General features: G+C 37.2%; 1 protein-coding gene and 1 long non-coding RNA gene across 12 annotated transcripts in view; one reads left to right on the top strand and one right to left on the bottom strand.

Moving 5' to 3' along the window:
* Positions 1–7,849: 7,849 nt before the first annotated feature.
* LOC127959462 (uncharacterized) lies at positions 7,850–9,603 on the bottom strand. Its single transcript, XR_008154268.1, has 2 exons — positions 9,288–9,603; positions 7,850–8,836 (listed from the first exon to the last, which is right to left on the bottom strand). It is a non-coding gene; the product is annotated as an uncharacterized LOC127959462 (long non-coding RNA).
* Positions 9,604–10,110: 507 nt separating this feature from the next.
* The window catches only part of lrrc7 (leucine rich repeat containing 7), a 64,746-nt gene continuing 50,047 nt past the window's right edge, over positions 10,111–24,809 (top strand). For 10 of the 11 annotated variants that reach the window (XM_052558649.1, XM_052558653.1, XM_052558652.1 and 7 more), the window contains exon 1: positions 10,112–10,685. In XM_052558649.1, coding sequence (XP_052414609.1) covers positions 10,661–10,685 — 25 coding nt within the window. In that variant the 5' untranslated portion in view covers positions 10,112–10,660. Of the gene's footprint in view, positions 10,686–24,809 lie in introns of all 11 variants that reach the window. The other variant, XM_052558660.1, reaches the window with a different exon arrangement.

The following is a 24,809-nucleotide window of genomic DNA, read 5'->3' on the forward strand; positions in this document are numbered from 1 at the left end:
CCTGTCGGACGAAGGTAAGAGCCTCCCGGCCGGACAACCTTTTCCGTCCTTCAGCCAGAGAGGTTTACCCGTTCGATTCCTGGAGCTAAGCTCCTATCGGACGTCGGTCCGAGCCTCCTGGCTAGACAACCTGACCTTTTCCACCCTTGGCCAGCGAGGCTTACCCGTCCGATGTGAGTGCTCCCATCGGACGCCGGTGACAGCCTCCTGGCCAGCCAACCACGACCCTACTGTGTGTTTCAGGTTACTAACCTACAAGCAAGCTGCTTAAATGCTGCAAGTACCTAACACACAATAAACTCTCCTTCCTTCCTATGGTCACCAAGGCTAAACCGTCTCTTGCCAGGAGTAGCAAACTCCCTTAAACGCCGACGACAGCCTAACGACCACGCAAACTTACCTTTTCCAACCTACGGCCTGCGAGGCTCACCCAGTTTGTCCCCGCCGGACGCTGGCAAGAGCCTCCTGGCCACCTATCGTTACCTTTTCTGTCCGCCATCCGGAGAGGCTTACCCATTCGATGCGCGTGCTCCCTTCGGACGCTGGCGAGAGCCTCCTGGTCAGACTTGCTTTACGTTTCCACCCTACGGTCGGCGAGGCTTACCCGTTCGATGTGTGTGCTCCCTTCGAACGTCGGCAACAGTCTCTCGGCCACACAACTTACCTTTCCATTTGACGGTAGGCGAGGCTTAACCGTCCGACGCCACGAGTCTCGTCCTCTCGCCAAATCCTGCAAAAAAAAAAAAAAAAAAAAGCTACCCTCAGCTACTCTCACATCTTTTAACCCCGTCTGGCGAGGCTTACCCGTTCGATGTTCTGAGTTTGAGGCCCCATCGGATGCTGCGAGAGTCCTCCCAGTCGGGTTTTCCTTTCCAACCCTCCCCGTCCGCCGAGGCTTACCCGTCTGTCGCGTGCGCTCCCTTCAGACGTCTGGCGAGAGTCTCCCGGACGGGCCTATGCTTGCCAGCCGCAAGTGAATCTCATCCAGCCGATGCCGTGAGTCGGGATCTCCCTTCGGATGTTGCCAGAGTCCTCCTTGTCGGCTGGCCCAAAAGCTTTTTATCTGCCTAACCGAGAGGACCCAGACGTCCGTCATCCTGAGTCTCAATCTCCTGTCGGAGGCTTCATGGGCCCTCTCGGTCAGCGTTAGGCCCTTCACCCACTGAATAGCAGGGGCTATCAGCCAGTAGGGCCCGTACGCCGACACCGTGACCTATTCCGGTCGAGGCAACTCGGGTCCTCCCGGTCGGGCACCACAACCACGCCGCTCCTCCTCATCGGCCGGCAGGGCTCACCGATCCAACGCCAAAAAACTCCAGTTGAGCATCGGCCCGAGCCCTACCGACCGGGCGCCAACAACCACGTAGTTCACTAGCTGCAGCTGGTAGGGCCTACTCTCTCAACGCCCAAGTCGCTCCCTCCGGAGTACGTAGGCCCTTCCAGCCTGCCAACGAGATAACTTCTCAGAAACCAAATCAGCCCCCGCCAGTACTCTGCTTTTTGGGGGGCATTCTTTAAACTGGCGGCTGTCCTCCTGTACATTTGCCTTTTTGGGGGGTACTCTAGCTTCGGGCAATTCCCGAGCTCGGAGCCCTTCCCCGGACAGCACGCCAAATACGCATACCATACCTCAGCTAATTATATGTAAGCGTGAACTAGTGAAATGTAATTATCTATGAAGATTCGGGAGGAGCGCGTCAGATACTTAGCCTTATCATCACAGGTGGACCACAATCAAGTAATCAATCCCACAGTATAAATATCGCTGACTTACCTCTATCCATTGATGGTTTATCAGCATCCCTCCTCCACCCCATCTCCTCACTTCAAGTTCACTTTACAATATACGGGGAAGGGGGGGTACTCTAGCTTCGGGCAATTCCCGAGCTCGGAGCCCTTCCCCGGACAGCACGCCAAATACGCATACCATACCTCAGCTAATTATATGTAAGCGTGAACTAGTGAAATACTTTATTATGCGAAGAGCAGGAGGCTGAGCGTTTGAATGGAAAGTGAAGAGCGTAGTGCTAATAGCCATGTTGGGATTAATTATGATCAAATCCCTCAGAATCAATATGTCATCATGGGTCTGAATTCTTTTAATCACTACTCTAAAAGAAGTTCTCTTTCTTTTTCACGGCCGACAATAATCAGCTTGCTCATAATTGAAGATCACTTGAAATTATTGGATAGGTATGCTGAGCAGGATAACAAATAGTTTTGATAAAAGTGTACAGTGCTGCTTTGCTGGTTTTAATGAGTCTTCATGGAAATATTGTACATCATCAATATCACTAAAAGATACATTTAGTGTTTCATAGGGAATTCCTAATATAAGCGATTTTGTTTATTTTAAATGGTTTGATCAATTTAATACTGGCAAAAATCACTTTCTTGTTCAATTTTACAACCATTATAACATTTCTCAACCTTGGAAGTTAGTGGTTTTGTATATAATTTTCAGGAGCCTTGATTCTGGTTTGATGAATTGAAAGTAACACAGTAAATGAAATAATATGAATTTGAAATGATATAAGAAAATTATTATTCCCACTCCTGGTGGATAAATTGATGCATTTATATTTCATGGATTTTATTGTGTTAGACTAAACTAGCATATTTGGTGTCATTTTATTGATATGTTCTGGTCTACTGGATTCAAAGAAATTTAGGTTAGGGAAAATAAGTTGAAAGGATAAAAAGAGACAAAACTCTTGGTGTGTAATATGTTTCAGTAGCAGGTACATTTCACTGTCACTTCAGAGTGTTCACTTCAGTTAACTGATTTGACAGCCTTGTGAAACTGAGAAGACTCTGCTAGCAGCGTGTTGTGATGCTTTAAAACGCATAAAGCTTCTTGCTGAGGTGCTATGCCAAGATCCTGATCTAAGCACTAAAGGGCACCAGTAGATAGAGACAGGCTTTGAAGTTCTTTAATGAAGTAGTCACTACTTGAGTATCCTTGTGGGAATTTTTATGAAACCAAAAAAAAAAAGAAATGCTAATGAGCCCAGTGTTGCTGCAGTTGTTGTCAGCATTGTACAACTTAAGCCTGGCTTACACAGACATATAAAGTTATTCACGTATGAGCATTAGAAAGGCGTAGGGGCTTGATTTACATGTTGATGCTTAGTTTAGAAGCTACAACACTTTAAAATTGTCTTTTTATTTAGAAGCTACATTTTATTTTATTTTTTTTTATATTGAAAAATAGAAAATATTTGGAGAATTGTTTTGTCCATACAGTTGAAGTCAAAATGCTCCAGTGTAGTCGGAGAGGTGTTAAAATATATTTTATGTTGAACAGAAGAATGAAGTTCATAGAGGTTTGAAACCACACAAGGGTTAATGATGACAGAAATTCTATTTTTTTTTTTTCTTTTTATTGTGCCATGTACTTATAATGTAGCCTACATTGAAAGGACAAAAGGTTGGTTCTGCAAACATAATAGACAGGCCAGCTGAAGTTATGCTTCAAGTAAGCTAAGAAAAACTATTTTCATTGTATACTTGAGCAATTCCCTGAACCTAGCTTTATACAGTTTTAATAATGTCTTGACATTTAGAACATGGAGGAACATAAAATAAATTGTCTTCGCTTTCATAGCAGGTATATGAATTGCATTTTGCTACTTTTTAAGTACCCATAACATCATATATATACAAAGCAGCTAACCATGTAATCCATTTAGGAGTTTAACCTGCTTTTGCGGAATAGATTCACGCATACCCGTCAACACTTCTGTTTTTTGTGGGAGTCTCCTGTATTTCACACCCATCTCCCGAACCCCTCCTGTTTTGTTATTTCTCCTGCAAGACTCCCGTAATTTGCATGGCCCAAACAACTATAAAGTGCCTTTGGTGTCCTCATCAGAATCACTTAGTCATCATGAACATAATACAATATAATAAAACTTTTAAATAATATGATAATGTCATGCTGTCTGGTCTCTATTTCCCTGAGTCTCCACTAGTGGTCTCACTTCCCCATAGGCACCTCATCGTAGGCACTACAATTCCCACATAGCCTTGTCCCTTCATCACAGTAATTGCACTCCTGTTAATTGTACTCAGGTGTCTTCACTTGATAGTCATTACCCTCCCTATATTAACCTAGTGTTCCTAGTTTCGAGTTCCTGTTCCTGTTCCTGATCCTGTTTGTTTGGTTCTGTTTGGACTGATGTTTGGTTACGACCCCGGCTTGGATATACCTGACACTGATTTTGGATTTCCCAATAAATCTCACACTGCACTTGGATCTCTCATCTCCTGTGTTCACGTACGTGACAGAAGGACTCAATCATGCCAAGATCCAGTGGTGTGGGATTTCATATACGTTCCCCAGCCACCATAGAGGAGCGGATGGGGAGACTTTCCAAACTAACCACTCTCCATCAAAAGGTGAGTGAGGTGAGGTGCTTGGCACAAACGTTCTGGACAATAGCAGTGGGGATGGGGTATAATGATGAGGCCCTGAAGGACCTATTCAACGACTGCCTGGATGACCCTTTGCCTGGGTGGGAGATGGAGGGGCTGGAGATACTGGACTTTTGGGGGTTCACCAGTTACCTACGGCATCGATCTCGGTGGGATGACTCAGCCACACCTGTCTCTCTCAGTGGAATGGCCGACTCTAGACCGTGGTCTACAGACAGTAGGACCGCCAGCCCAGCACCACTGCACAATATGGCCGCCAGCCCAGCGCCACAGCACAAGGTGGTCGCCAACCCAGCACCACAGCACAAGGTGGTTAAAACATCTCGTGCAAGTGCACTAAGTATCTACACTTTTTTTTTTTTTTTTCTTCATATTGTGTTTCTAGTTGCATGTTGCCAAGCTTAACAAATCCACACCGTCATATTAAAATATTAATTTACATAAAAGTTTCAGCAATTCAAAATATATATTTTAAGCATTACACATTCAGCTTCAACAATGAACCACTTTGCTGACTGAAGGTGGAGCATGTTGATCAAATGCTATCTTTAACAAAAAATATCCACCCTGTCACCAAGCCATCCATGACAGGGGGATCATGTGCATTTAATATTACATTAAAAAAAAAACATTAATCTCATAGCATTATTTATGCAATTCTAAGTGCAGTGTATACAGTCTGTGGAAATGAAAATTATATATGAAGAGTTTTTTTTTTTTTTTGTTTTAATATTGAGTTTCTGCCCAAATCAGTATTGTATCTAGTCGGTATTGAAAAGTCATTTTTTAATTTTACACAAAATTCAATATTTGCAGAGTTATTAGATCATGTTTTCTCCCTTTTTTTCCAAACCGCAACAAACGCCAGTCTCTCTTTTTTGCAGAATGCATTAAATCCGCTCTACCAATCACAATGCACTATGCACTCTACACAGTAATGACGTCACTTTGAATACACCCGGCATCCTAGTTTTACTCATCTACTTTGTACTTTATCAACTAACAAGGGCTGCATTATAAATCGCGTTTGATTGTCATGCGCATCTCGTCAGTAAAGCTGGTTCTGTTTTTAATAGTTTCGGTTAATCTCCATCACGTGCTTACAGATGGAAATTATTCAGATGCATTTAATACACAGAGCTGTAGATCACTGACAAGCTACGCTCTATTGCGTTCATTAGGTGAATCGCATTTGATTATGAATGCGATATTGCTCAGCTTGTCAGTGTTAGTGTTTTTATTAATGCCATTTATAATTTTTGCTACTACAGCACATAGCACTAATCAACTAAATGAATGTAACATGGCAAAGATGAATGCACTTTTGGAAGTTGAATGAAAGGGAAATTTATGTTAATGTGATATTGTTGTTCATGTTCTTGTTCATGATGAAATGTAATTTTTTTTTTTGCTGTAATTCATTTATAGCACTAACAAGATGACCCATTGAATTCATTTTCGAAGCGATTGATGAATGTATTTTTAGTCCAGTGCCTGTATATAAGATTAATTTTGACCAAGTTCAGAGGCTGTCATTTTTGGATCAACTTACTTTCAATGTAAAAAATAACTTTCTTATTGATTCAGTGGATTTATTTCATTACAAACAAACAAACAAACAAAACTATCATGGATTTATTGCATTTTGAGGAGAAAAAAAAAGTATCATGGATTTATTGCATTTTTTGGGGAAAAAAATACATTTTATAGTAAATCTTTGAAAATTAAAACCTGAACCTAAAAAAAACAAAACCTGATTTGAATTCTTAATAGTATTTTATCCTAAAGATGTTATGTGAAAGTTTGAAACCGAAAATAGAGGTTTTCATCTTTCCACTTTCTTTGTAAAGAAGACAAATTTTTACTCAAATAACTTTATTGCATTTTGAAACTATACTTTTCACGTATATATTGATTTCATTTTATTTGAAACAGCATAGTATCTTACTATTCTAATTTTTTTTTTTTTATTTAAATGTAAGAATTTGACCAAATATCATGCATACATCTAATAAGGTGAGAAAAAATAGCCTTATAAATATAAAAATGCCCTTTTAAATCAGTTTACAGTTTACAACTGCAGTGTAACACATATTTCTGAAATCATTCTTTGTTTACTTAAGGGTTTCTTGTTGTTCCTGTTGTTTATCTGATGTCCTCTCCACCCATTAATGCATTTGTCCACCCTGTCATGCCAAGGCCCACCCTGTCATTTTCATCTTTTATGAAAATAAACAAATTATTTAAAGAAGTTAGCAAAACCTTTTGTGTGATTTCTTTATATAGACATAAGGGCAAGTTAGTATTCATTGATAGTTTAAGCAGATATCTTTGTTTTGTTTTATTTAGAAAAGAAAGTGCAACTTTTTTATAGGGATACAAATATGTTGCAGTAATTTAAAATTTTCAAAAGACTTTTCCCACTTAGTAAAATGTATTGTTGAGAAAGGGACAAAATATCTTTATGAAAATCTACATTTTATAATTACTATGTAATGAAAATGTTTATTAGCATTTCTAACAGCCTACAGTCTCCTTAATACAACAAATATGAAGTTTTAAAAGAAAACCTCATATTTTTATTTTGGAAATTTGTGACGTCTCAAAGGCACTTAGGGTTTGGGTTAGTGATAATAGTGATATTTACAGCAATATATTATCTCAAGGTTGTCTAGTTGCCAGGTCTTGTATGAAACGCATACTCACACAATCGATACATCAGAAATTTCAACCCCTTTATACATGTCAATTTAACTTAAATGTATATGCATGACCTGGTGTTTTATTCATATCTGAAATGAGGAGATGTAAACATTACGGAGCACTAAATACTCTCATGCAGTGTTTGTTTCATTCATACTCGGTTTATATGGTTTATGTCTGTTTTTCAAGTCATTTCCAGGTATTAAATAATGTATCAGAATGATGCAGTGCTAACAGACATAGCATTTATTAGGATATCCATTACATTTTCAACATACAATACGTGAATCCATACCGGTCAACATTTTGGCACCAGATCGTGGCAGAGTATGAATAAAAAACAGACCTCTGAAAGTAAATTTTCTATAAAGTAAACGTAACCATGAAAATGGGAAGAATGAAGTGTTGAAATTGATGTTGTACTGTAATTGATTGGGTGTTAGGTGTCCTCTAGGTACCCGAATTTTCCCTTCTAATTTCTCTTCTCACATTTTCTGCTCATTTCTCTTATTTTATCTCTTCATGTGTTTATAGATAGTGCTGTGCCTGTGCCATTATTAGACTGCTCTACTACTTTATTGCTCTCTAGTGTAGTATTGTCGAATCATTGATCTCAGCTTTGCACAGCCCTAAACATCACATAAAAAAAAAACAATGGGTTGGTTGTTTTACAAGTTGGAAGATATGTGGTTTCGGTGGACTGGAAAGGTAATGGTCCTCAAGAAAATTTTTGATTTTTTCTTGGTTTTACCAGTTAATAACTGAAGTTGGTTAGATTCAAACTCTAATCATCACAATGATTGGGAATGTGAATGTTTTGGATTAACAGATGTTATTGGTGATCTAATGTTATTGGTGCTCTGTTATTGGTCCCTAATTATTAATTAAGACAATTGCAAAATATAGATCCCCCTGTACCACAGAAACAACAAGGAAGAAGGTCATAAAAATGTTCAGCTACAAATACAGTAATAGCAGGATAACTTTATGTCAAACATACAATAAGCTGAACAGTAGCATAAGAATAAATACAAGTATAAGAAAATACAGTACAGATGAAAAAACAATACTGTCTGTGGGTCAGATACAGTGCAAGTTAGAAATACATCAACAGATTTGTATCCTAAAGGTGAATTCAGTGTAACAAAAAAAAAAAAAAAAAAAAAGGGATTTAGGTATCTGATTTAGGGACTGGGTGTCTGTCAGTTTAATTAAGGGGGTCAGCTCATCGCAGGTCCACAAATCATAACATTTTTTTATGATTTTAATTCTTAGTGTATGGTCATAAATACATTGATCTGATTAAGACACAAGGTCATTGGCTTTATAAACAAATTCACTCACATCTGTACATGTTCAAACTAAGTTAATGCTGGGTGAGATCACAAACATTAAAGTCACCATGAAATGAAAATTCTTATTTTGTCATGGAATACTGCAGTCTTTCTTCTAAAATATTCTTCCACCGAGAGCTCTCCCTTCACAGCAATAAAAAAACAACAATGATACACTGATCCAACGAATTCACAAAGTCAACAAAATTAAACGGACAAATCAATGGAAAAAATAAAACAAAAATTGTGTTCAGAAAGCCGTTTCACTTTGGTATGTCACGATACGGAAGACAATCACAACTTCCATTTCAGGATGGCTTTAAAATGGCCTACATCTTGAAATTTGGCAGTCTGTGAACATACTGTAAAGGAGAATTGACAAGTTGAGTAAATTACAGTCCAAAAATTAGAAATTGCATATTGCTATGAGAACGTGTAAGCAGGTTTTTTTTTTTTTTTTTGGATGAAAATGATCTTTGAAAGTTCTCTCTGAAATAACTAATGAGATATCACACCAATCCTGAGTAAAACAAAGAGTGGCCATGCAGGTAATATTCTTGCTTAGCCAAACACAAGACTTTTGAGGCACTTTTTCATTTTGCACATTCACATCATGCAGTCCATAGCATATATGAAGCTAGAAGCTGAGTCACTTAAACATGAAGCTTCCTCTGCTTGTAAGATAAAAAAAAATATTATGGTGATCGCCAAAGTGGTCAGGTTTTATATCCAAAGTCTTGCTGAAGTCCATAACAACTATATACTCTTAAAAATAAAGGTTTCTTTTCACTGGCATCAGTGAACAGGGCCTACCTGGGGGGAGAATGGAGGGGATCATCATCAACAACTGCGAAAAATGAAACAGAATTCAGTGCTTATATACTCCAGCTGCCAAGCAGTGATTGGCCAGAACTGTTAGTATGAATGAATGGCATGGCATTAGAGTCTTCATGACAGAACTTTTACTGAAGCTTTCACATCCATGGAACCTTTTAATTCCATAAAAATTATTTTGATTTTTTAAATGTTCTTCTTAAAAAAAAATTATTTTAAGAAATGTTTACTGAAATGTTCTTTGGGAAACCAAAACTGGTTCTTCTGGCAGTGATCCTCTGGCTCGCATGATCCACTTTCCTGCAAAGTTTAGCTCTTATCACTAAACACACCTGCATTGGCTAATTAGTGTCTTCAGAATCATTAGAAAATCACTGGTAGGTGTGTTTGGTTAGGGTTAGAGCTAAACTCTGCAGGAAAGTGGATCTCGCTAGCCAGATCTGAGGATCACTGTTCTATGGCATCGCTGTCAAAACCCCTTTTGGAACCTTTTTAAGATTGTAGCATCACTTGCACTTTGATTTTAAAAATGACAGTGTATGCGCATTGTCAAACTGCTTATTCAGTCTGTTAGATATTTTGGATTATTTAGTTACCATTACAAAGTTTTGCAATGGTAGTAAGAGACACATTCCTCCATCTTAAAAAAAGAAAAAAAAAGAAAGAAAAAAAAACAATGAACAGATGGGTGGATAGTGTCGTTTGCGAGTACCGGAGTCACGTCATACCGGTTTGCCTCTCTCTCTCTCTCTCTCTCTCTCTCTCTCTCTCTCTCTGACCACTCCTCTCTCCTCTCCTCCGACCCCCCCCACTGATGATCCTGCTCTCCGGTACCGGGGACAGAGTCTCGCGCTGCGCTCGTGCAAGGAACTGGATCCGGTTTTTTATTTTTATTTTTTACCGCGCTGGATTGTAATCCATTAAACAAAAATAAGGGACGAGATGGACAGAATACAAGAAGAACCGCGTGGGCCGTAGTTACAGACTCTATCCCGTCACGACATGTCACTTGTCATGACAGAGACGTCTATGGGCTTCTTTGAAAATGCGTAACGAGAGAACCAGATACGATTTAATCGTTGGCAATGAACTTGACTTTCCATTCCTCCACATTAACAGGAGGGCATGGCTCAATGCACAGATTCCTAAAAGCTTTGGAACATAATTCCTTTTCTGCACGATCTCAGTAAGACATCAGTAGAGCAGTTTGTGAGTGCACAGCGCATTATGCCCGTTCAGTGCTGCATTGATGTAAGGGAAACGCTGGAGCGGAGGACAAACCGAACCGTCGTGTGATGTGACTCGTGTCTCTGGGATTAGTAGCCTACCAAACAATCTGCAGAAATAGTCTAATGGACAATTACTCAACGCTTCAGTGTAAGTAACCTTACCAAGTCTTTTTAATTCTAATAGGCTATTGAAATGGTGGTGTATCCGGTAGACGATCTAATATCTGGTAGTATTCAGATGCATGAAATCAAGCACTAAGGTCTAAAGGCCCCCGTATAAATCTGCTGCTTTTTATTGATTATTAATGCAACACAATTAAGCAACACAATTCGTTTTTCTGTGCTGATTATTATGGGGTATGTCCCTAAATACCCTTTTTAAAATTTATTAATAAAATATGTCGAATTAAAAATATATTAAAATTAATTAGAGGATCCTTAGTCCAGTAGGGGCTAGAATACTGTACTTTAGAGATAACAAGATGCCTTTCTCAGGAACCAGTTATAAAATCATCATTTCATGTTCATGTTATATCTCATAAATTGCATAACAAACTTTCTTTTTTAACAAATCTGTTTGCACACTATTTTGCCGATTTTGTCAAATTTAGTATTTTGTCATTGAATGCAAAGACTTCAGAACAATGTTGCGGTGCAGAGCGACAAACAGGTGTTTAAGAAAGTGCTGTGGTGATGGCTGTTGGTATTTAGCATTTTGAAAACTGCCTCTTACTCTGCCCTTTTAATTTAATGCACTCTTACTGTATAAACCCTTTAAAATGTTTTGCAGATTCACTGCAGCTTTATTTGAACAGGTTAAGTCTTGTAAATATGACACCAAGTAGCATCTTATCACTGTAACCTGGTATTTAGTCAAGTGATTTAGAGCTTGACATTTAGTCAAGGGATTTTTCAGCCTTTACATTTCTTTATTCCAGAAAACTGTTGTGAAAAAGTGATGCCACATCCCAGAATTGCACAATCAACTGCATTACTCTGCTTCACATAGACACTGCGTTAAATCATCGTGTGACCTCATTAAACACCTCTGGGTGAGACTTACTGTGAATACCTTGCAGGGCCTAATGTTACTGAGAATACTGGGAGTTTTGTCAAAAAGAACAAAATGTCTTTTCAAGAGCTCCAAGAAGTTTTAAAGTAATCGTTCACTGCATTATTTGCACCTTATTGACATTTTTTAGCCGGAATAAATCACAAAACACTCATTGTTAAAAGTAATTTTATTTGTGAACCTTGGCAATAATGTTACAGTATGTCCACCATCATCCTGCAGTTCCTGGAACTTATTCTTAAGCAGATATTTCTTAACATCGCTGCCGCTGTGTTAGTTTCTCAGTCTGCTCAGAAAGACAACGCTATTACCCCTTACATGCTAAGCTGCCATATTCTGAGAAGGTGTGTGCTGCAGATAAATTGCTGGACAGGTGTAAGTGAATTAGGACTGACAGTGCCTCATTCTGCCACAGAAATAGGACTATAGCCAATGTGACGGCTGAACAAAAGCTGAGTGGCATGGCCGGTGGAGAGATGTTTGTATGATGGGCCTTGTGGCTGTCAGGAGATAAATAGCCCTCCGTTTGCAGGGGAAGGATTTGGAAGGCCTGCTGGATCTATTCCAGGAGCTTGGAGAGAGCAGAGGAAGCTGAGGCTGTCACTAAGGGCACTGATACGGACTGTCCTGCTTCCAAAAGCCAACCACTGTCCACGTATATGTTTATAAAAAAAAGATGATTTCTGGGTTTTTCAGGCAAGATGCCTTCAGTGTAGCTATCTTCTAAAGACAAATAGTCCAATCAGCAGAATAGCACCAGCTTGCGCTGCAGCTGGGTTTATGTGTCTGAATTCGGCCTTGTTCCTGCTGAGTATGGTCTGTCTTGTGAATAGATCTCATCAGTTGCTGCTGTGACAGGAATTTGCTTAAGGAACATGATTCACACATACTGTATACGTTGTTGTAAAGATTCTGCCAAGCTGTGTTGTCATTAAAAAAACAATCAAGTAGTAACTTTATTTGGACGTGTCGAAGTCACATTTTGGATGAACTCAAATATGGATTCAGAATCCATGAAATTAGAATTTTAAGTGTTTAATAACCTACAAAATTGAGGCTGGGGGGGGGATACTCACAAGTCCATGTGCTTGAATTATTTAATTATGTATGCTTGATCAAAGCATGGAAGCTTATGGGGACATGCAGAAGGTGTTATTAATAATTAAAATAGGTTTAAGCTCTTTTGAGTATTGTTGGTGGTTCACTTGGGCCATGTTAAATTCAGTCAGTTTCTCTCATGCAAATATTTTATAAAGGTGCAGTTATATGTGCCTTTAAATTGTGCCTATAATTATTTTTTAATGAAATTCTAAACTAAACAAATATGAATTTCTTCAAATGTTTTGAGTAAAAAGCTCATTAAGAGTTTGCGGCAGCGTTATTTAAGCATCTTTAAGACAATTTTTATGTTATGTTTTTTATTTATTGATTTATTTGTTGTTAAATAAGTCTTTATAGGTTTTATTAATTTAATTGTACATCAAGCTAAACTAGAAGAGAATGAGAAATGTTGTCTTGGGAACTAGTTAAAATTATTTGTAGAATTATTAACTGAAAGTAAAAATTTTCTTTAATGATTTCAGTTAACATGTCATTTTATTTAAAGTACAAATTTATTATTATTATTATTATTATTATTTATACTAATAGTTTTATGTTAAATATGATAACCATGGTTTGCAGTGAGTGTATAACCTGGCTGATTATTATTATTTTTTAAACAGTTTTCTTCTGTTTATGTGTGGGGTAGCTTGTCTCAAGCTGCATGATTCTCTCTGTATTTCTGGAACATGTCATGATACTGATGTGTGATGTCTGATTTTGACAGAATGCAAGACACAAAATGTTATGTAATGTTGCTAGCCTCAGAACTTTTTCTCTTTGCATGCTAGTGCAACACAAGTAAGACTAATGCTTTCCTTTATGTGGCCCAGAGTTTTGCCCAGTGGTCCGCAGCCCACTGCTTCCATTTGCTGTTAAGACACATTGCAGTACATTGGTCTGTAAGCAGTTGTGTCCTGTTCGGTTTTCTGAAGGTTTCTTACAATGAAGACTATTTTCACAGCCTCTGGCTACCATTACATCAAGCATAGAAGGGGCTTTATAAGATAGTTCAGTCCATGCAGGTCTATTTTTTAAATGTAGTTTCCATGTACTCAGGAGCTAGATGTCCTTAGAAAACTCAAATTGAAATGTCCTTTTATTATATTCCTCAAACTGATTAAGAGAGGTTAAAGTGTATAGTGCACATTTACCATAAATGGTTAATTTACAATTGTTTCTATTTCCGTTACCAGACAAAACATTTTTACAGTTCATATTTGTCACATTGGGACCAACCAGATGTGATTAAGAGGAATTGAAGAGCATTTGCATTAGAAGAGCACAGGTGCAAACAGTACAAACAGAGATAATGTTTCACCCCTGCACTCTTCTGTAAACTGATTAGTATAGTTGTGCGTTTAAACACAGTTTATGTAAAACCATCAGGTACCTGTTCAAGCTGTATTGTATTGCAGAGCATATAAATAATCCTTTACATTTTGACACTCATTAGCTGTTTCCATTAGCAGCAGTAAGGTGAAATCAGGTACATTTAACAAATATTTGAAAGAATGCTGTATGTCGCCAGTGTTAATGATTTAAGAGTCAGTCACAATATAATAAAGCAGTTTAGTTACTGTATGTGCACTTTAAGCTGGTCTTTGCCATGCGGCATGTGCTGATTTTGCTGTTCTACTTTAAAAAAACAAAAAAAAAAATATATTTAACATTCTTACAGCATAACATTCTCTCAGATTAGAGAAACCCAGCAGTCTCTCATGCAGAAAAGAAAGCCCATAAGGCCTCATCAGAATTATAATGTCATGTTAGGTACAGAGTAAACAGTCTGCTGATAGACACACAAAAGCATTATTTAAGCACATAAAGATGTCAATTTATTACTTTAGCCTAAAAAACCTATTTGGACCGTCAGGATGTTGCCACTCTATTGTAATAAAGATGATTGATTCCCTCTGCTTTGATAAGTGCATAATCTCTTGGCGACTTGACAGAGCACTATACAATTGAGATTTTATAAAAGAAGCATTCAAAGATGTAGTTTTTAAGTATGAATGGATGGTGCTGAATTTGGGCTGCACCTGAGGGCTTTTATTCAATTTCTGTTAGGAGATGTGGATTTAGCTGTGAGCACTCTCTTTTTATTCATTTTTGTTCATTCCATTATGAGTCCTGAAGATCAGCTTTAAATAAAATAAGTTCTTTTTACTAATAATCGCAAACAATGTTGCTCTCAAATACACTTGCATTGCCTCCATGTCACACGTTTCTCTAAAAGAATGTGTGGTGTTTCACTCGGAGAGCATCTTGATGTAAGAATGTCATTATTTCAGATCCATATTGCATGCTTGCCTTCTGTTTGAAGTTTGCCGTTATGCTGAAAAACTTTGAGAACAGATTTCATACACATTTTTATGCATGCTGTTCTGCTCATAGCTCCCTTTTAATAAGCTTGCTGTGAAAATGGCCATTCCTGCTTAGTATTTTCATCTTCATTTTTACCGCAAGCATTAAAGTTATATAATTCTATAATGCACTGCTTGACTGAAGTGAACCTTTACATCAGTAGCATCGCAAAACATTCGATTTTTTTTTTTTGTAGGTGAGTGTGTAGCTTGTTAAATGAAGCTCCACTTGAAGTAGCCTTGTACATTTTTGTCTTTTCTAATACTGAAACAATCAGAAATAAATAGGTCAGTGTTAAATGTGCCTAAGAAATAATATATGAAGTGATGAATCCATGCATGGGCTGCTGCCGCCGGTGGACTTTAATGATATAAAGCATTTAAATTAAACACCTTTTAATTCAACAATTGAAATTTTCCAGATGAAGTACCCATGCAGTCTTTGTGTGGCAGGATGTGGTTATGCTTCTCAGTCTGCACACATACTGTATGTATGTACAGTACTCGTACAACAATGCTGAAATAATCTGTTCAGATTTTATTTCATTAATTAATTAAATATTTTTCTTTCAATTATTAGAAATATTTTATGTATACAAACCAGCCATTTAGTACAACAGTGGCCTAAAACTGAGCCATATGCAACCCTGTTACATTTTATTGTATATATTTTTTAAATTGTTTGATAAATTTTGATAAAGCTCATAGAGTATAATATTTACTTTGACCTCCTGAAAAATTATATTCAGCATTCTCTACAGGTTAAGAATCTTTCACTGACCAATTGTTGAAAAGGGATTAGTGGAAAATATTATTATATTATATCATATATTAAATTACGCACATATAAAACTATATCAAGGTGTTTCTGGCTGTGTATAGAATATTCGGCTGTATTTTACATGGAAACTTAAATTTCCTTTTCTGCTTTCTTAAGATGAGAGGTTCTCCTTTGGCATTACCCTCTTGTATCAGCCTCAGCACAATAAAAAACAAGACATTTCCATTTTCCGCATTAAACTGACTTAGTCTGTACTGTCTAAATCAGTTTAATGCGGAGAGTCAGAAGGGATTACTCTTTCTTGTATAAGACCCTACAAAATGGAGATTTCACATGCAGTGCATCGTTCTTTAATTCGTTACTTGGGTCGTAGTCCTATGGCTCACTACGTGCGATCCTAATTAGACTGTCTTTGATTGCTGGCCAGTACTTTGCTTACAATAATGTTTGATGTTCATTTGTAATTGGTGTACATTTTTTGTGTTATGGAGAAAGTATTTCAGAAGTATGATGAACAACAGTATGGCATACATTTTATATTCTAGATTCATTTTACAATCTTGGTCATTTGACTATATAAGTACAATCCATAGTTTTCAGGCTGTATGTGTGACAAGCATAAAAAGAATGCAGAAAAATGCAGAACTGCAGAGATGACTTTAAAGGGATAGTTCACCCAACAATTTATATCCTGTCATTAATTACTTACCCCTCATGTTGTTCCAAACATGTAAGACCTTTGTTTATCCTCAGAACACAAATTGAGATATTTTTGATGAAATCTGAGAGCTTTCTGACCCTGCATAGACAGCAAAACAACTACCAGAGGCCCAGAAACATAGTATGATAGTGTTAAAATAGTCCATGTGACATCAGCGGTTCAACTGTTAAAAAAAAGAAAGCTAAAAATAACACTTTTTTTTTTTTTTCGTGAACACGTTATGTTACATAACATTAACATCATAAGCTGAAATGGCAAATGCTTGATTGCTTTATCTTATGAAGTAACAGATTACCTTGCACAGGCTCAAGTTTAATAATAAATGAGAGTGATTTAAGATCAGTGACATAATATTGGCAGCTAGAGAGGAATTAATGAATTGTGAGGAACAAATTTCTAGCTCCAAATGCAAGACATCTTTGCTGACAGCTCTTATTCGATCTAATGTAGCAACTAGAACTTTTTATTTTATTATTTTATTTTATTTTAAGAAAATAAATGGGGTCAATTTTGATTTCATGTTGACCTTAAGATGCAATTTCTACCACAAATTAATCTTTAAAATAGCATGGAGCACATTTGAGGTTATCTCTATGCTATTTTTCAGATTGTAATTTTACAAATGGTGGGAGGTGCTGCCTATTGGATGTTTTCCAGCTGAAGCATTTTAAAACTTTACTGCTTTCCATTATCTCCAGCCTGTGCTTGCACAGAGGGCTCATGGAATCTCTCAATTCACTGCCAGTACACATGGTCCATTAACTCGGCACAAGAAAGTCATTGCAATCAGCTTACCATTTAATTAGTTTTTACTGGGGTGTTTAGGAACTTGTTTTTCTTTTGAATTTCATGAATACTGCACAAAGTGGGAAATTAATAGTTGTCACCCTCTATCAGCTTGCGAACGACTTCCAATATCACTGGTAGGCCCAGTCACAGTGTTTTATAATGCTAGTGAGATTACTGTACTTGTAAACAGACTTACAGTACTGGGTTGATGGCTTATAAGCCACCAGCGTGGATGTTGTTTGCTTATCAGGCCTGAGCCTGTGGCACTCTGATTCTTTCCCGTATCAAGGCCATTGTAGTTTAACATGGATGCTGCTGCCTGAAAGAGATTATGCTATTTCTGCTTCTGTTTTTGCATCCACACAATGGCACGTCACACTACATTTCCCTCTCGTTGTATTAAAGGCAGCAGTTATTATAAAAATAACTTCGTCTTAAAGGAATAGTTTCCCATTCCTACTGTATATAGAAAAACCTGGCATTATTTACTCTCATGGCTCTCATGCCATCCCAAACTTATTGTTTTTCTATGAAGCACAAAAGATGCCATTCTCAGACTCTTGAGGAAAAGTGAAAAGTTGCAGGATTCCAAGGGTGAGCTACCTGTTCTATTTCCTTTCTGTCTTGTCTAAAAAAAGCTCCTTCTCTTCTGCCTTGTGTCCTGGATCTGTCTCCATTTGTGCAACTTTTTTAGGGCCCCGAGATCCACATAGGCAGTTAGGACTCCCTTTCATCAAGGTGACCTAAAATACCCATATCTACATTGCATAGCCTAAACTTTGGGTTTTGAGTGTTTGGCAGCAAGATTGGCTCTTCTGTCACTGTCACTGAGTCTAATGCCTCTTTACGATAGTTACGCAAGAGTGTTTTAACTTTATGAGATAAAGCCGTGCTGATTTGGGTCCAAAACTAATTTCATTTTTAATTATTTAAGTAGCTATATTCTTGTATCAATTCACTATCTTGTAATGTTGTTTCTGTTTCCTCTCGACATGCTCAGACATTTAAAGTGCTAGTTCAACCCGAAAATGAAATCACTTTAATCCCCCCCCCCCCCCCCCCAAAAAAAAAAGTCTTCTACTGTCTGCATGTCAGGTTTGGCATTATGACATGAATGCAATGTAGTCGTTGGTTGTCTGTTGACCAATCACAGTGCAGCAATTTTGAATGAGAAAGTGTGAATAAGATATGAGATCTGCACTGGAAGTGAAGAAAATGTGAATGAAAATGTAATTTTTGATCATTACAAAGCTAATGAGTAGCTTCGGAAAACTTAGAATGCGTTAATTGTATGGACTACTTTTTATTTTAACTTTAATGGACATTTTTTTCTCAGTTTTGGAGCTTGACAGCCCTGATGCCCATTTTCTTTTATTATATACACTAGGAATCAAAAGTATGGGCTCAGATTATTATTATTTTCTTTTAATCAGTGATATTTATATCTCTATTTATAATTATTTAGTATTAATATTAGTAAAACAATACAAATAGTTCAAATTATTTTAGTTTTAAATATAATTTTTTATATTTTATAATATAATATAATTTTTTTTTTATAATTTTTTTTATAAATATAATTTATAATTTTTCGTTTTTTTAGTATTTTAAAAAGTATGACAATATTATTTATTGATGATAAATAATAATAATAAATAATAAATATCAATATCATTATTTAAATAATAAATAATAATTGTTACAATATATATATATATATATATATATATATATATATATATATATATATATATATATATATTTTAAATAAATGCTGTTCTTTTGAAATCTCCTGAAATTCATGTATTCTGAAAAAATAATATATAATAATAATAATCCTGATGCATCACAGTTTCCACAAAAATATTAAGTAGCACAACTGTTTTCAACATGTATACTACTAACAATAAATGTTTAATTTTAATAATTACATACATTATTTTAATTTATTGTTATTATTGTTTTTTACATTTCTCACAGACTGTTCATTTTAAATTGAATAATATTACTGTTTTTAACTATATTTTGATTAAACAAATATAGCCTTGGTGAGCACAAGAGTTTTCTTTCAAAAAACAATACCCCCACCCCCTCATGTGTATGGAAAAAGTACAGTATTTCCATTTTTGTGTTCCACAAAAGTCATATGTGTTTGCGACCGCATGAGGTTGAGTAAATAATGACAGTATAAATTGCTCTGAAATGGGAACTGTGCCACAGATCATTGACTGAGATTTCAAAAAGTGAACATTCAGAGAGCTCAAAAAGATCATGCACATACAGTACTGGTAAATACAAGAGTGCTGTTAACCAAATCATTCACGGTAAAACCCCCAGAGATACAGTATGTGCATACATTTACACTGTTTAAAATGTAGCCCTGTAAAAGCACATTTAATTAAAAAGAGTTTGCTTTACCATTATTGATTATGTTTGTAGTGAAAAAAGGAAATGATGCCTTGCCAGCGGATCATTAATTGATCCTGAATTTAAAGCCGTGGCTCTCTATTCATTCTATTCGGGAAGGATAGCTTTAAAAATCCCAGGGGCATATTTGTTTTCCTGCATGTCTTCTGCCTCTGATTATTGGAGAAAGCTGCAGTGTCTGCCAAATAACCGAGCCTCATGCTGAGGCAGCAGTGAGGCTGCTCTTGAGCAGTCATGGTCATTGAGAAGGAGAAATGGGGCAGAACCAAATGGACAGAAAGCAGGTTGCCTGGTCATCACAGCAGTTATGTCCAAACAGTCGTCTCCCTTTTTGAAGCGGTTCAACAATTGTTCAGTGAACCCAAAAGAATGTCTCCGACAGCGCATGGAGAGGTTATAAGCATTAGTGGCATTCGTTTGCTTGACAAATAATGCCTTCCATCAGACACAGAAGATTCACTTTTCATCAGCCGATTCAGCCGTGAATGCTTGTGACAGGTGTCTCTACAGGATACTGTTTTTAAAATCAATCCGTTTTCCATGACTTTCTTTGCTGTACTTTGTTTAAGCCTTTGATTGACCTTCAGCTGTTCAAAAACGGCACTGTTTTCCCAGCAAGTCTCTCCAGGACAAATACGCTTTTAGAAAATCCTCCAAATCCGGTTCTGTTACCTGCTGTTCCATTGAAAACTGAGCCTTTATCTCATCATTTTGGTCCATGTCATGAGAGAATGACACTGAGCATTGCTGGCAAATGATAATGCCAATGTTAACATTCTGTGCCCAGTCTTTCTCGCTGCCATTTCGCATTCGTTATCATCATGTGTAATGAATTAAAATATGTGTACCTACATTATATTTCTCAGCTCTTTCAGTCGCAGCCTGACGGGTCCTCAGATTGCTTGATTGTGATTGAATAAAAGGCTAAATTAATCCTGTTGATATAATTCCTATAACATCTTTGTGATCTTCAGATCTCCTAAGTTTTGGCAACCCAGACTTTCAATGAAAGGACAGAAACCTCTCAGGTTTGATTAAAAATATCTTAATTTGTGAATCCGATCTGAACGGGATTCTTTAACTATTCATTTTTTGTTGAATATTACCTTTTTGGATGCATAATCTGTCAATAAAAATATTCCTTTTTGTGCTTGTGTTTTGTAACACATCTATGCCAAACATTTCACACATGGTATTGCTCTGTGGTTTCATCACAATGGTATGACGATCAGTGAAAATAGAAGTATGCTGTTATAATGTGCAGATGAAATTGCAGCAATATTGGCAAGAGTGGCTTTGGAATATAACATTGTTGTCATGCTTTTATTAAAACAATAAAACCTTATTCCGTCGCTAATAAATACCCTGATATATTGAAGATCTACATTAGTGCAGACATCTTGGGGAGTAGTTATCTGTCCTGATGTGCAGATGTGCTCATAAAATCCTCTGTTTCCCCCTTGAGCTTAACTGACCTGAGGCAGGACTCCCAGGAGATCAATGTCAGACTTGCACACAATACCAGAACACACAGCACTGGAAGAGAGCTGAAGCGCGGTTTTAATTGGAAATAATGATTGCTTTAAGAAATACACACTGTAAAAATAAATCCAGTATTGTACTTTCTTTAAATAGCAATTAGTTCTTGCAATAAAATACACATTTTTAGATATTCAGACTGTGAAATCAGTGCATTAAATAGTTTGAATAAATAGTTTGATTAAAAAAAATATTTTCAAAACATCATTGTACAAAAAGTGTAAATAGTGTCACAATTTATTTTAAGCTCCAATTGTCAAATCATAAATAATGACTTTTGCCGCAATTAACTACTCATTTGTTGCTTATTAATAGATGGTAAGTGGTTCTTAAGTTTAGGTATTGGATATGGGATTAGATATGTAGAATATGGTCATGCACAATATGTGCTTTATAAGTATTAATAAACAGCCAATGCATTGATAATAGGATTGCAACTAGTTAATAGTGAGAATTGCTCCATACACTAAAGTTTACCATGTTTTTTTTTTTTTTTATTCGTAAATGTGTTATTGAAACTCATTTTCAGGAAACCTGAGAGATTTCTGGCCCTTCTTTTTAAAGGGGGGGGTGAAATGCTCGTTTTCACTCAATATCCTGGTAATCTTGAGTACCTATAGAGTAGTACTGCATCCTTCATAACTCCAAAAAGTCTTTAGTTTTATTATATTCATAAGAGAAAGATAGTCTGTACCGATTTTTCCCGGAAAAACACGAGCGTCTGTAGGCGTGACGTGTGGGCGGAGCTAAAGAATCAAGTGCACCAGTAGGCTTTTGCTTTGATAGCGTTTGGAAGCTGTGACATTACCGTGAGGAAAAAAACATCCAAAACAAACCATGGCTAACAGTCAGATTCAGCGTATATTTATGATCCAGAATCAGATCCAGAGGCTGAAATTTAACAAGAGCAGCATCAGTAACAACGTCTCTATGTGGTATGTACTGAAACTGTATATATTTGCTTAGCGGTTTTGGAAAATGACTAAGTTCCACTTTGTCGTCTTTTTTTTTTTTTTTAAGCTGTACATGTGGGAAGTGCAGTTTGATGACAACATCGCATGTTGTTTACTTGATGTGCTTACACGCCGATAGCTAAGTTAACAACACAGAGATATTTGAAGCAGTTTTACTCACCGCCTGCGGTTCCAACACACGATCGTGACCCTTTTTCGTTGGGACTGCTTTATCCTTAAGAAATAAACGATGCAAATCCATCGTCAAACTGGGCATTGTTTGTAAAACAAGCATCTTCGAAATGCAGGGGAACAAACACAAACACTTACACAACTCCGTTGATGCTCTGTAAAAATAAACTCCATCCACTGGTCCCTTAATGCTGTTTCTCTTTAGGTAATCTGTGCAGGGTTGTCTTGCCCTGGCAACCAAAAACACACTCCTTTTGTGACATTTCGCGATGCTCTCGCTCTGATCAGCGAAGTCTGTTGTGCTCTCAGTGCTCTGCTATACGGGAGCGCGCGCTCTTCCGGCAGAAGTGTCCTCAGGACCCATATAAGGAAATTCCGCTCCATCTAACGTCACACAGAGCCATACTCGAAAAAAACTTTCCGAAACTTGTGACAAACCGGAAGGAGTATTTTTGGAACAGAAATACTCCTTCAAACGTACAACTTAATTTTTGAAACTTTGTCCATGTTTAGCATGGGAATCCAACTCTTTAACAGTGTAAAAAACTCAGTATGCATGAAATAGCATTTCACCCCCCCCTTTAAAGTCCATTCCAAGACTTTTGAAGAGACACAATTGCTTTAAATGCTGAACAGGTTTAAATTAGGCTTTTATTCACTTATAAACATTGATCAACACAAATGTAAAACACAGCAAATATGGAGAGCTGAAGCTCAAGTAAAAATGCCTGTCTTGTAATAAATATAGACTTATATTTAGAGACGATAACAACAAGTCTTGGTTGCTTTACCCCCATCTCTCTCTCTCTCTTTACATACACTGAACAAAATTATGAACACAACACTTTTGTTTTTGCCCTTATTTTTCAAAGATCTAAGACTTTTTCTATGTACACAAAAGGCCTCTCAAATATTGTTCTCAAATCTGTCTAAATCTGTGTTAGTGAGCACTTCTCCTTTGCTGAGATAATCCAGCCACCTCACAGATGTGGCATAACAAGATGCTGATTAGACAGCATGTTTATTGCAGAGGTGTGCTTTAAGCTGGCCACAATAAAAGGCCACTCTAAAATGTGCAGTTTTATCACAGCACAATGCCACAGATTTCACAAGTTTTGAGGGAGCGTGCACTTGGCATGCTGACTGCAGGAATTTCCACCAGAGCTGTTGCCTGTGAATTGAATGTTAATTTCTCTACCATAAGCCGTCTCCTAAGGTGTTTCAGAGAATTTGCCAGTACATCTAACTGGCCTCACAACTGCAAACCACGTGTAACCACACCAGCCCAGGACCTCCACATCCAGCATCTTCACCTCCAAGATCGTCTGAGACCAGCCACCCAGACAGCTGCTGCAATATATATATATATATATATATATATATATATATATATATATATATATATATATATATATATAAACACTCATATTTCATATATTGAAAGTGATAACTTTGGCCTTTATGTGTGGTTTATACTATATTACTGACTGTAAGAAGATGGGTGAAATTATTGTAAAAAATAAATTTTAGCATCTAGAGATGGTTTCCTTGGAAACAGTTTTCAGCTATTATGACCATTATGTGTAAGGCTGGCCGCATGTGGCCCTGAGAATGCAGTTGTTAGATATACATGCATTTTTAATGGCCATATACAATGTTCTGCTTTTATTCCCCTTTAAGTGTGCCTTTACTCCTTGTTTCAGTCACATGAATAACCCTTATTAAACAGCAGAGATGTTAAAGTCTGTTTGGCAGGATAAATGTAACCTCATTCACCGGCTGAGGAGCTCCACTGATAGCATTTCATCTTGTGGCACCTCCGCTCTCTGTAGATCTCGTATAATGCAGCCTGGCTTCACCAAAGTCATTAGAGCTATCCTCTACGGGAATGGCAGTGAATTGTCGGAGATGTCTTTATGGGAGGTGACTGAAAGACAGAAATTAAGCCGTTTTGCTGGAGCGGAGCTGGGAACTTGTAAATGTGTCCTCTCGCCTTTGCAGAAGCAGCTCTTGCGTCATGCAGTTTCCATAGCACCCTGGGCAGATCTGGCTACTCCGTGTAATCGCTCAAGACTTTGCTTGTGTATGCACTCTGCTGCTGGCTTTCCTATTGGATACAAATGTTGCTCTGTTTTGGATTTAAAGTCATTAAATGGCTTCTGAATGCTGATTGGTCAGTACAGTGATCCAGCTGTATTGTATTTCACAATTCAACAGCTTTGGCCTGTTTACTAGATCACTGCGCAGTTCCCATGGTGGATCGTTATTTTGGCTTGCATAGTAATGTGCTGTTATGTCAGAGACTGTTTCTTGTTTAACAATAGCAGTTTG

This window comes from Carassius gibelio, chromosome B6, assembly GCF_023724105.1.
Source record: "Carassius gibelio isolate Cgi1373 ecotype wild population from Czech Republic chromosome B6, carGib1.2-hapl.c, whole genome shotgun sequence".
In the NCBI taxonomy this organism is placed as follows: Eukaryota; Metazoa; Chordata; class Actinopteri; order Cypriniformes; family Cyprinidae; genus Carassius; species Carassius gibelio.